General features: G+C 46.9%; 1 protein-coding gene across 1 annotated transcript; it reads right to left on the reverse strand.

Moving 5' to 3' along the window:
* Window positions 1-286: 286 nt before the first annotated feature.
* Window positions 287-8478, reverse strand: yipf4 (Yip1 domain family, member 4). Its single transcript, XM_056291931.1, has 6 exons — window positions 8275-8478; window positions 4376-4529; window positions 4046-4217; window positions 2293-2370; window positions 2091-2204; window positions 287-1033 (listed from the first exon to the last, which is right to left on the reverse strand). The coding sequence occupies exons 1-6, from the start codon at window positions 8330-8332 to the stop codon at window positions 896-898; spliced, it is 714 nt and encodes a 237-aa protein (XP_056147906.1). The 5' UTR covers window positions 8333-8478; the 3' UTR covers window positions 287-895.
* Between the last annotated feature and the right edge of the window lie 3748 nt (window positions 8479-12226).

Raw genomic sequence — 12226 nt, forward strand, 5'->3', positions numbered from 1 at the left:
CAATCAGGGAGAAAAAAACATTACAAAAAAAAAACCAAAACCCTGCATAATAGCAGCAGCATAAAGATTATGAAAATACATGACAATCTCTACAAAATGGGCATACAAATCAGTAAACTGTCAACATAAGATGTCATGAACGACATACCTGCAATTTGGGCGTCTCAGTAGGTACTGAAACTGCCTCGTGTTGCGTTAAAAACTTATCATCATATCTAAATGCGACTCATCGTATTCTATTGTCAAACCTGTGCAAGAAGAGAGTCGGTAGAGGCCAGGCACGGCATTTCTCAGACCACGCTTTATTTCTCCCACTCCTGCAGCTAACCAGCTTCTATCCTGGGTGACATCCATAAGTTAAGAAAAAGCTTGTAAAAAATAAAAAATACAAATGGTCATTGTTAATAATAGTACATAACAACGCAGTACGATGACTGTCCTCCCTCAACTTTTGGGCATAGTAAAATCTACTTATTAAAATTTATTTTCCCCCGTTAAACAGACATTTGGCACCATTTTCTTTAATGGGAAAAGTATGACGAGCAGTCAACCTTCATCATATAGTTACAGTCGTGTCCCGTTAGAGCCACCTCAGGGGTACGAGGGTTTTAATAGCTGGATATAGACGAGTGAGAAGAAAAATCTGCATAACGGGGTTTTCAACTGTGTAAGGACCCCCCCACCCCACCCCCGATTTAACAGACATGATGGGTAAATATATATACCAAGTAACCGCAGACCCCCCACAAGCTGGGCTCCAGGAATATTACCGGGTTAACACAAAAACATAAAAAACCCATGCCCCTTTTCCGCAGTGTGGAATGAGTCCTTGTGTCTGTCTGCTATGTCCCAGGGTCAGTATCCAATAGAAGGTCCACAGCGACCACTTGTCCAGTCAGACGCCGGTATACAGAGACAGGAAGTAGATGTACAGAAGGAAAATGGGGTAGATGAGTAAAGGCTTCTTGGTTTTGAATTCGTCTCCGACGAGCAGGGAAGCAGCGCTGTAGGCAGCCCAGAAGACCCCGAAAAGCTGGCGGATGGAGACACACAGACAGCGGTCATGAGACCTGAAGGCAACGCTGCATAAAAGATGTCGTCACATGACATGTCCAACGAAAACAAGATACTGGTCTTAAGGCGGGGGCTTAGTGAGTCATACCTAACATCCATCCAACTTTCTTCTAGAGCAATTTGGAGGGACTGCAGATATTGTTTTGGTGTGATGCAACTTGTGGACACAATTTCTGTCAACTATTCTGCATGGCATGCAAGACAACACTCAGCCATCCCATCAATCTCCTACTTTTACTGTGAGGCAGTTGAGAGTCCTACTACAAAGAAGTGGGGCCAGCCAATTTTTAAACCCCCAAGTGTTGTTCCTCCATCCGTCCATGATCTAAACCGCTTATCCTGCTCTCAGGGTGGTGGGGATGCTGGAGCCTATCCCAGCAGTCATTGGGCGGCAGGCAGGGAGACACCCTGGACAGGCCGCCAGGCCATCACAGGGCCAACACACACACACACACACACACACACACACACACACACACACACACACACACACACACACACACACACACACACACACACACACACACACACACACACACACACACACACACCTAGGGAAAATTTAGTACGGCCGAGTCACCTGACCTACATGTCTTTGGACTGTGGGAGGAAACCGGAGCACCCAGAGGACACCCAAACAGACACGGGGAGAACATGCAACCTCCACACAGAGGACGACCCGGGATGACCCCCAAGGTTTGGACTACCCCGGGGCTCGAACCCAGGACCTTCTTGCTGTGAGGCGACCATGCTAACCACTGCGCCACCGTGCCGCATATATTATATTATTATATAATATATATATATATAATATAATTCAGTATAATTCAGATAATGGATGGATGGATAATGATGTAAGGCTTTCTGAGCAACTGGAAAGGGAAAATCAGTAATGACGTAACCGCATTAGGTATACTGGAAATGTCTACACAGCATCTACTAACACACCATACATTTTTATAACAAGAAAAGTTAAGGTAGAAGGCAGATACATTATTTGAAAAGAAATGACTCACTTTTATTAGGGTAGCAACTAAATCAAATCCCCCTATGACCAAGAGTAGGGGGGCTATAACGATGAGCGGGAGAAGGGAGTATCCAATTACTCCAAGGACTTGGCCATAGGACACCTGGTTAACAGAGGTACAAATAACACCACAACAATGTACCAGTCAATCAAACCAAAATTCTGAGAAGCTTAACACCAACTGCTCTTACCTCACCACCAAGAACCCGAGCAAGCAAGAAAATGGTTAATGATCCAAATATCCAGATGGTGATGATCCAAGAAACAACCTGAGGAAACATGGCATGTAAAGTAAAGTAGTAGTTTAGCCGCACATCAGTTTTCAAAGCAGAAATGAAAGGTAGGACACCAAAAATTGGTCAGTCACATCAAAAGCTTGCCAATTTTTTCTCTTAAATCACATCACCACTTACACACTACTACTACTACTACTACTACTACTACTACTTTCGGCTGCCCCTGTTAGGGGTCGCCACAGCGGATCATCCATCTCCATCTCTTCCTGTCCTCTGCATCTTCCTCTGTCACACCAGCCACCTGCATGTCCTCCCTCACCACATCCATAAACCTCCTCTTTGGCCTTCCTCTTCTCCTCTTCCCTGGCAGCTCCATATTCAGCATCCTTCTCCCAGTATACCCAGCATCTCTCCTCCACACATGTCCAAACCATCTCAGTCTTGCCTCTCTTGCTTTGTCTCCAAACCGTCCAACCTGAGCTGTCCCTCTAATATACTCGTTCCTAATCCTGTCCTTCTTCATCACTCCCAATGAAAATCTTATCATCTTCATCTCTGCCACCTCCAGCTCCACCTCCTGTCTTTTCATCAGCGCCACTGTCTCCACACCATACAACATAGCTGGTCTCACAACCATCTTGTAAACCTTCCCTTTAACTCTTGCTGGTACCCTTCATGACCACTTATAAAACTACCTTTTTAAAACTAAAATGTTATGGGGCTAAGGAACAAAACACATAGTTGTTTACGTTGCTTTCCATGAAGCAGAGCATGAAGAGAAAAGAAACTGAGCTAGCTCTTTACATGTGTGACTCATGTCGACATTTTCTTAAAAACAGATGGCATTCTGACACTGTCCATCTTCTGACACTCTCCAGTGGCATTCTGACACTGCCCATCAAGTCAGTGTTTTATGAAAACAGTAAATCAACAGGAATCACAGTAATGGAGACACAAGGAATTAAAGGTAAATTAATTAATAAATTAATCAAATTAAATCTATCTGAGCCACTGGGACTCGGTTCCAGGCCAGATGGAGGCCATGTGACTCTATCATCTTTTTTTTTTTTTTTTTTTAATTACCACAACCCTTAGGGGTAGTTAAGGTCTCCAAACCCAAGGTTGTTTTTTGTTTATTTTGGATTTTTCTCCCCCATTGTATCCGGCCAATTACCCCACTCTTCTGCTCTCCACCCCCTCTGCCGATCCGGGGAGGGCTGCAGACTCCCACATGCCTCCTCCACCTGACAGTGAGGAGTTTCGCCAGGGGGATGTAGCATGTGGGAGGATCACTCTATCCCCCCCCGAACAGGCGCCCCGACTGACCAGAGGAGGCGCTAGTGCAGCGACCAGGACGCATACCCACATGCAGCTTCCCACCTGCAGACACGGCCAATTGTGTCTGTAGGGATGCCCGACCTAGCCAGAGGTAACACGGGGATTCGAACCAGCGATCCCCATGTCGATAGGCAATGGAATAGACCACCACGTCACCCGGACGCCCCTACCCAATGTTGTTTTGATCCCCAAAGTACTATAGCTATCCATCTTTGTCTTTTCATGGAAAAAATCTCACTAAACACTGGCCTGATGGCTGATTCAAACCACTGAGTTATGAAGCATTTCTCTGTATGTCATGTTGTGTTTTCTTATGCATGGCAAAAACATTCTCCTTGGCAGAGGAAACCCTGCTTTGTAGTTTTCTCACCCTGAACTGTCCATAGATGGAGATCATGGAGAAGAGCAGCACCACAGCCAGAGGACCCCAGAAGTCCGGGTTGTCCCTCACAACCTGGCGATTAAAACCCAGAGAGGGCATGGGCATCAGCACACAGCGAATCTTATAGTAGATGTCCTTCAGGTCAATGTCCAGCTCCTCCCTACACATAGGAAAAGGATTAACTATACAACAACAAGTTGTTTTCGCTTATATGTGTGCAGCTGATGTGAGCAGTTAAAATCGAAACTGTTATTGATGTCAAAGGTTGCACACTTATGAACTACATGTATGGTGCACAAACACAAATAGGTGACTCACAGAAGAGGTTTAATGTCTTCATTGTCCTCCTCGTCAACCTCCAGCAACCAGCCATAACCCCGTTGTCTCAAAAAGGTGGTTGCGTACAGGTCTTTCCCACCATCACTGCCCATGTTCAGTTTAATGTCCTGAGCATCGATGGTACCACTGAGCTCTGTAGAGAACAGGATGGCAGAGATGAGCACGTTCTCTTCCTCCGACGGGTCTGACAATGAACTACATAGCAGCGAAAACAAGTAGCTCCGAGACGCATGTGAAACATCTCTCGTCATGTGTGAATGATAATATTTCATAACTTAAGGTGGTTTTGGATTTTTTCTTTTACTTTGCGCACCGCTGTGGAGAAAAGCTGTGGTGCTTCGTAGAAGATCGTCACAAAGATCTCCACTCACCCTCTGGTAGCTCAAGCATTCGTTTTAAAGGGAAGAGTGACAGATGTAGTGATGTTTTGGAAAAACAGCTGTTCATAAGACATACAGCCATGAAGTATTATATCTCTAATTGTGGCTCTGTGTAGCCCATCTGTGTGCCACAAATCATTCTGTCAGATTTCGCAGGTCATTTAATCTTGGTGTAAGCATTTGCAATGATTATATCAATCTTCTTCTTGCTGGCAGCCATACCAACATGTACCCTGGCTCTGCCAAATGACAGAAGCGAAGCAGGTGTGGGCTTGGCTAGCACCTGGATGGGAGACCTCCCGGGAAAACTTAGTTGCTGCTGGAAATGGTATTGGTGGGCCAGCAGGGGCAGTCTTGCCCCTGGTGCTGATTTAAAAATAATCCCTATGTAATGATGGGGACACTGTGCTGTAGGAGATCCCGTCCCTCGGATGAGACATTATAACCGAGGTGCTGACTCACTGTGGTCATTAAAGATCCCATGGCACTTATTGCATCAGCGGGTTCCCTGATGTCTTGGTAAAAATTCCAACCTGGCTCTCTCCATCTGGCTACCTAATCACCCCCCTGTGAAATTTGCTCAACGATTCCTCCCTCTCCACCTCAAGCTGATGTGTGGTGAGCGTTCTGGTGCAAAATAGCTGCCGTGCATCACCCAGGTGGGTGCTACACATGGTGGTGGTTGAGGTGAGTTACCCCCTTTCACTGTGAAGCGCTCTGGGTGTCTAGATAAAGCGCTATACAAATCTCATCTCATCTCATCATCAGCCACTTCTCCGGGGTCGGGTCGCGGTGGCAGCAAGCTAAGTAAGGCACTCCAGACGTCCCTCTCCCCAGCAACGCCCTCCAGCTCCTCCTGGGGGATCCCAGGCATTCCCAGGCCAGACTGGACATGTAGTCGCCCCAGTGAGTTCTGGGTCTACCTTGGGGTCTCCCCCCAGTTGGACGTGCCCAGAAAATCTCCAAAGTAAGGCGCCCAGGAGGCATCCTAATCAGATGCTCGAACCACCTCAATTGGCTCTTTTCGACGTGAACGTATGACACTATACAAATGTACTCCATTATTAGTCTTCTCGCTTAAGGTCTTATTTGCTTATGTCAGACATACAGAGGAATACAAAATTGGGACTGATCAATAATTGTTGAAAAACTCACAGAAGCTTTACATGGGAGTGGCTACAATCTAGAGATTATACCATATAGATGAGCTGCTAATAGATAACACCAAGCCATGCAAATTCAGTGGAAACAAAACATTTTCAGTCTGTCTGATTTTTGGACAGATGGCATGGTGACATTTTACAATTGGCACCGACGCCTTGCAGCAGCAAGGTCCTGGTTTCAATCCCAGCCTATCTGTGGAGTTTGCATGTTCTCCCTCTGTTTGCATGGGTTTCCTCTTGGTACTCTGGTTTCCTACCGCAGTCCACAGACATGCATGTTAGGTGAATCAGAGTCTCTGGGTGACAATGCATGCTGGGATAGACTCCAGCCCCCTTTGACTCTAAATTGGTGGATATACGTAGATAATGGACAGATAATTTTCTGATCGCATTTCAATGCCGAGTGGCTTTTACTCAATGGGGGCTGGCCAGTATAGGGTGCTGGGGCGCCACCTCCTTCAAATATCCATCCAGTATCTGAACTGCTTATCCTGCTATCAGGGTCACAGGGATGCTGGAGCCTATTCTAGCAGTCATTGGACAGCACGCGGGGAGACACCCTGGACAGGCTGCCAGACCATCACGGGTCCAATACACACACATTCATACATAGGGACAATTTAGTACGGCCAATGCACCTGACTTGCATGTCTTTGGACTGTGGGAGGAAACCGGAGCACCCGGAGGAAACCTACGCAGACACGGGGAGAACATGCAAACTCCACACAGAGGACAACCCGGGATGACCCACCAAGGTTGGACTACCCCGGGGCTTGAACCCAGGACCTTCTTGCTGTGAGGCGACCGTGCTAACCACTGTGCCGCCCCCTTCAAATATGAAGAGATAAAAATCTACTTAAACACATTAAATATATTTTAGTTGTATAATGCAAATAATGAGGAAATAAAAGTGTTTTCAGTCTGTGAGCGCCTGTCAGCAGCCATTAAATATTGGTTCAAATGGTATTTGGTTGATTTGTGTCTGAATACATATACTTCCTGGGTGAGGGGCACCGGCCAAACCACACCTTATGTAAGGCCTCAAACTTGTGGCGAGCAGGTGACCCGAGGCTGCTGTCTAATTGGTTTCTTCAGATTTTCCAGGGGGCGCAGTTCTGTGCTGCCCCAGACACTCCCACTTTTATTGGCAGTGAATTGGTATTGTTTTAATGTTTTTTGATCTAATGTGATTGGACAATTCTCGTGATTGGACAATTCTCGTGGCTGTCAATCATGCTCACACCCACCACGACGCTTCGTCTCGACTATCAACCATCCAACGTCTACCAACCCTGATAAAATCTAAAGGCCACACTGTCCTTCTTAATAACTCTGTGACTGTGTGGACATTAAAGCAGCTTTCAGGTGTGCTGCGCCAAGGGTAAATTGCGCCCCCCCCCCAAAAAAAAACGTTTTTCGCACCAGCCGCCACTGGCGTTTACTGTACTGTATGGACTGCTCCGTTGGCACGTGGACACTGCTTGGCATCCTGTGCATCATGTTCTTCATAAATGTTACGTCCATTATAATTCTGTTATCCTCTTTCAATGTTGTATTATGTAAATTGCGTGAACACAACATCCATTGCATGCTGTCCATCTTGGGAGAGAGATCCCTCCTCTGTTGCTCTCCCTGAGGTTTCTTCCTATTTTTTCTCCCTGTTAAAGGTTTTTTAGGGAGTTTTTCCTTATCCGATGAGAGGGTCTAAGGACAGGATGTTAAGCCCACTGAGGCACATTTGTAATTTGTGATATTGGGCTATACAAATAAAATTGAACTGAATTGAATTTCATACTCTACAGTAAAAGCTAACACTTTACTGTGCAATATTCTAGTATCTATCCACTTATTCTTTCTATCCCTGTTTCGTAAGCCATTCATTACTTTATGTTCTTGCTCTGACTGCCAAGTCAATCCCATGTGTAGCGTTTACATCTGGCGAATAAGGTGAGTCTGCTTTTCTCACGATTTCAGCTGTTTGAGCAAGAAAAGACGCGACTAACACTGTCACTACCATCTTATGGCTGGCTTATCAAGACCCTGTAATGCCTGGTGGCCAGCTGGTGGCTAGCTGGTGGCCAGCTAGTGGCTAGTTGGTGGCCAGCTGGTGGCCAGCTGGTGGCTAGTTGGTGGCCAGCTGGTGGCCAGCTGGACCAACGGACACAAGAATCCCACTGGATCAAATACGAGAAAATACATCGACGATTTAGCTTTCAGGCAGGACGACCTGATCGTTAATGCAACTTGACTGATTATCCACTACCTCACCCAACAAGTAAGCGGGTAGCCTTTCAGGCCCGCTAGCTAGCTAGCTCGCCGCTATCACGGTGTTTACCTTCGGCCTCAGTCGACGAGACGAAGGTAAAGTCTCCATTGGACGGAGAGAACTGCATCGTTCCGGTTATTTTCGACGCAGCTCAGTTCAGGCCTGAGGAAATGGATGGTCGCTGTACTCCGACGGAGACCCGGGGAACTGTCATTGACACGAACTCTCGCTCGGCAGGCGGAGAGATTTACTTCATCTTGTTTTGACACAGCAGCAGCGGAGGAAGCAGGAAGTGATCTGGGAAAGACGACACGTCAAGTCACGCAGGGAGAGGCCGCGCCATCTAGTGGACCGGCGGAGTACTTGATTTTATTTTCCTTTTTTCCCCCCTCCCAATTAGTTATATTTAAAAAAGAATATATATATATAAAAAACCCGAGTCTACCTTCAAAGTATAAAGCGGTTGTGTCTTTTTGCATGCTCAATAATCCAGGTAATAAAATCAAAGAAAGCTGCATCAGTTCACAGAAACGTGTTATCGCTCAAGTGACCTCTTCAGTCTCAGCTGACTGCAGGTATCCCACCCTTATAAACAATACCGACCCAAACCAACGACCAGTTTCACATGCACATAGGCGTGACCATTACCTGGACTTACAATGGCCATGTGTACTATTCACAGAGGATTTGGGAATGTTTGCAATGCAATCACAGCTTTGCAAACATTCCCAAATGTTTGCAATGCTGGGATTGAATGTTTGCAGTGGTGACCGATGTACTCATAGCCCCCCCCCCCGAAGCAGTGGAGGTGGTCCGTATGAAATTACAAGACGACCCCACCCTTAGCAATAGGACCACCCTTAACACTGACCAAGTGTGTCTGCTCCTGAAGCTGTGTCGTCAGTCCACGTACTTCACATACAGGGGGCAGTACTATAGACAGAGGCATGGGTGTGCTATGGGTTCCCCAGTCTCACCTGTAGTGGCCAACTTGTATATGGCAAAGGAGGACGTGGAAAACAGGGCCCTGACGTCCTATGCAGGGACACCACCTCATATTTGTGGACGACACCTGGGTTAAAATTAAATCTCAGGGCGTACCACATTTCACCGACCACATGAACTCTGTGGATAAGCAAATCAAGTTCTTCAGGGAGGATGTGAAAAATTACAGGTTAGCCTTCTTAAACTGTGAAATTACAATTGGTGATAGGGGACATTTGACAGGAGCATTAACCCTAACATGCATGTCTTTTTGATGGTGGAGGAAACCGGAGCACCCGGAGGAAAGCCACGCAGACACGGTGACAACATGCAAACTCCACAAAGAAAGGACCTGGGACAACCTGGGGTTTGAACCCAGGACCTTCCTGCTGTGAGGAAACAGTGCTAGCAACTGGGCCACCGTGCCACCCTTAGTATTGGTATTATCACATTAGCTATATAACATAAGTATGTCATTAATAGTATGTTAGAAGCATTGCATTTTAGTGTAACATTTTAGAAAAAGTACATTAACCTAAGTTACATCCCGGAGCCGAGAGAGCGCCCCCTACAGGTAAGGAAGATTGACAGAATTTATTAGAATGACCATATATCACAACTCTGATCTGCTCTGTGATGGCCTGGCAGCCTGTCCGGGTGTCTCCTCGCCTGCCGCCCGATGGCTGCTGGGATAAGCTCCAGCATCCCCGCGACCTTGAGAGCAGGATAAGCGGCTTGGATAACGGATGGATGGATATTAATTTGTATAGTATATTTATGTAATTTATTAGCATATTTTGTCCGTCTGCTTCAAACTGGCTACTACGTTATGAAATTCTATCTACGCCCATATTTTCGTAATGTGTGTGTGTGTGTGTGTGTGTGTGTGTGGTGTAAGTGTGTGTGTGTTAGTTAGTTAGTTAGTTTGTTAGTGTAGATAGCGGGACCGAAAACTAAAGCATTTATGATCCTAATTCTTTTGGGAGGTGGTAGGTATTGTCTCAGAGAGTAAGGGGAAAATCCCAGAAAAGTAAAATTATGCATAATTATGCATAAATATGCAAAATATGCATTTTTCTAAAAATGGCTAAAAGCCACTTTTCTCGGCATTTCAAATGATTCTGAGCATCTTTGGTTTTTTTTTCACCTATATAAAAACTTCTGGGACTTAGAAATGTTTTGGCATTATGCAAATTATATGCATTTTTGCAAAAATGCACTCATGATCCTAATTTTTTTTGGAGGTGGTAGGTATTGTTCCAGAGAGGACCAGAAAATAGCAGAAAATTAAAATAATTATAATAATTATGAATAATTAGAACTGTACACGTTGAAACTTGATCTTTCCAACCTATGCAAATATTATATTCACAAATGCAAAGCCTGATACACAACAGCTCAGAGCCGAAATGAGACGTTACTTAGAAACACCAAACGCTATTAAAACAGAGCAAAGAAAACGCCGGACTGTTGTAACAGTTTAAAAGATTGCGTTTATTTATTTGGACAATGGGGTGGATGTATTTGTTCAAGTGCCCCCCGATGTGTACCGGCTTTTACTGTTCTTGTTGTGCGTCGTGTGATCAACCCGAAACCGCGCCGGGACATTTCAGGAGGACGAAAAACAAAACCCCCCTCCCCTTTTATAGGCCGGAGCCCTGCTTCCTGTATACTATTGGCTGACGGGAAACGGGTCCAATGGCAAAAGCCAACGGTGATCCGGATAAATCCCTATCCGCTTCCGCTTCGTAAAGCCCGCCTCCTAGGGACGATTGGCTTACGAGAAAACGGTGTCCAATCGCAGCCGCTTGCGGGAAACTTCGCTTTTTGCCGCTAAAAACAAACCCCGAGCCGCCGGCTGCGCGGACGACTCTTCTAGCTGAGCGGGCGAGTGGGGTAATTAACCGAGGTGAGTTTTGAATAACTTAACAGTTATGATAATTACGTTTAATACGCGCCCGCCCATCGACAAGCCGTTGAGTACATGGAAATACAAGCTTGCGTCACGCTGGTTTTCAATAGGGCCGATGGTCTCCCCCGTTGTCAGGCGACCAAGACGTCCTGCCCGTTGTCTCGTCCGAACTAAGGAAACGTCATGGCGGTGTTATTCGTATAGAGCCCAGTAGCGGACACCTGCTGTGTGTGTGTGTGTGTGTGTGTGTGTGTGTGTGTGTGTGTGTGTGTGTGTGTGTGTGTGATATAGAAACAGAGACTCGACCGCTGTCTCAGACGAAGAACCCCCCCCCCCCCCCGGCCAATGTGCTGCTTTCTGCCACCCGATGAGCGTTGCGGAGCGCGTCGTGCTCGGTCTGGCAACAGCTTCCACCAAAGCGAGTCTGCGCCGTTCGTGGCACGTTACGTCCTTCACCACCTTGCTTGCTTTGCTTGCTGGTTGTCCATCGTGCCCGATGATGACCATCTTCTTCTATCTGTGGGTCCTTTGAGGACTCAGATAGCAGAAGATACCTGCGCAGCAGAGATGGGTTTTAAAGTGGCATGGGGGGCGCGCTTCTCCCAACGCCACATGACTTGATTGTAGAGGAGATGGTTCCGATGGCAAGGGGGGTCCCTAGACGACCGGCACCTCCACACAACCGCAGGGGGCTGCCGGAAATCCTGTTTTTCGGAAACCGCCTCAAAGCGTTACCGCCACAGCTTGCTTTTCTGTTGGGGTGAGCTCCCTTAGCCTTATGCCTTCCCAGACTCACCCACAAGGCAGCGGGGCAGTGGTTGATAGGTGCCAGGGCGTGTCCACCAGGGTGGGCCTGCACACCATATCTCTGGGGCCCACTGCTGCTCCGAGATCCCCTGCCAAGTTAGCCTGGGGCCGCAAGACCCCAGTTACCACGTGTGGCCACGGGGAGGCCTGGCAGGAGTCTTGGTGAAGGAGAGGCTATGTACTGGCAAGGGAAGGCTTACACGCTAGCATGCTTCCCTATTCGCCACAAAGGCTAGCCAGCGGCAGGAGGCTAAGGGCAGGAAGGACACAAGCGGGTTGGAAGAACACATGCACCTTCCCTCCAACTACACACTGCTG

The sequence above is a fragment of the Lampris incognitus genome, chromosome 13 (genome assembly GCF_029633865.1).
Source record: "Lampris incognitus isolate fLamInc1 chromosome 13, fLamInc1.hap2, whole genome shotgun sequence".
NCBI lineage: Eukaryota > Metazoa > Chordata > Actinopteri > Lampriformes > Lampridae > Lampris > Lampris incognitus.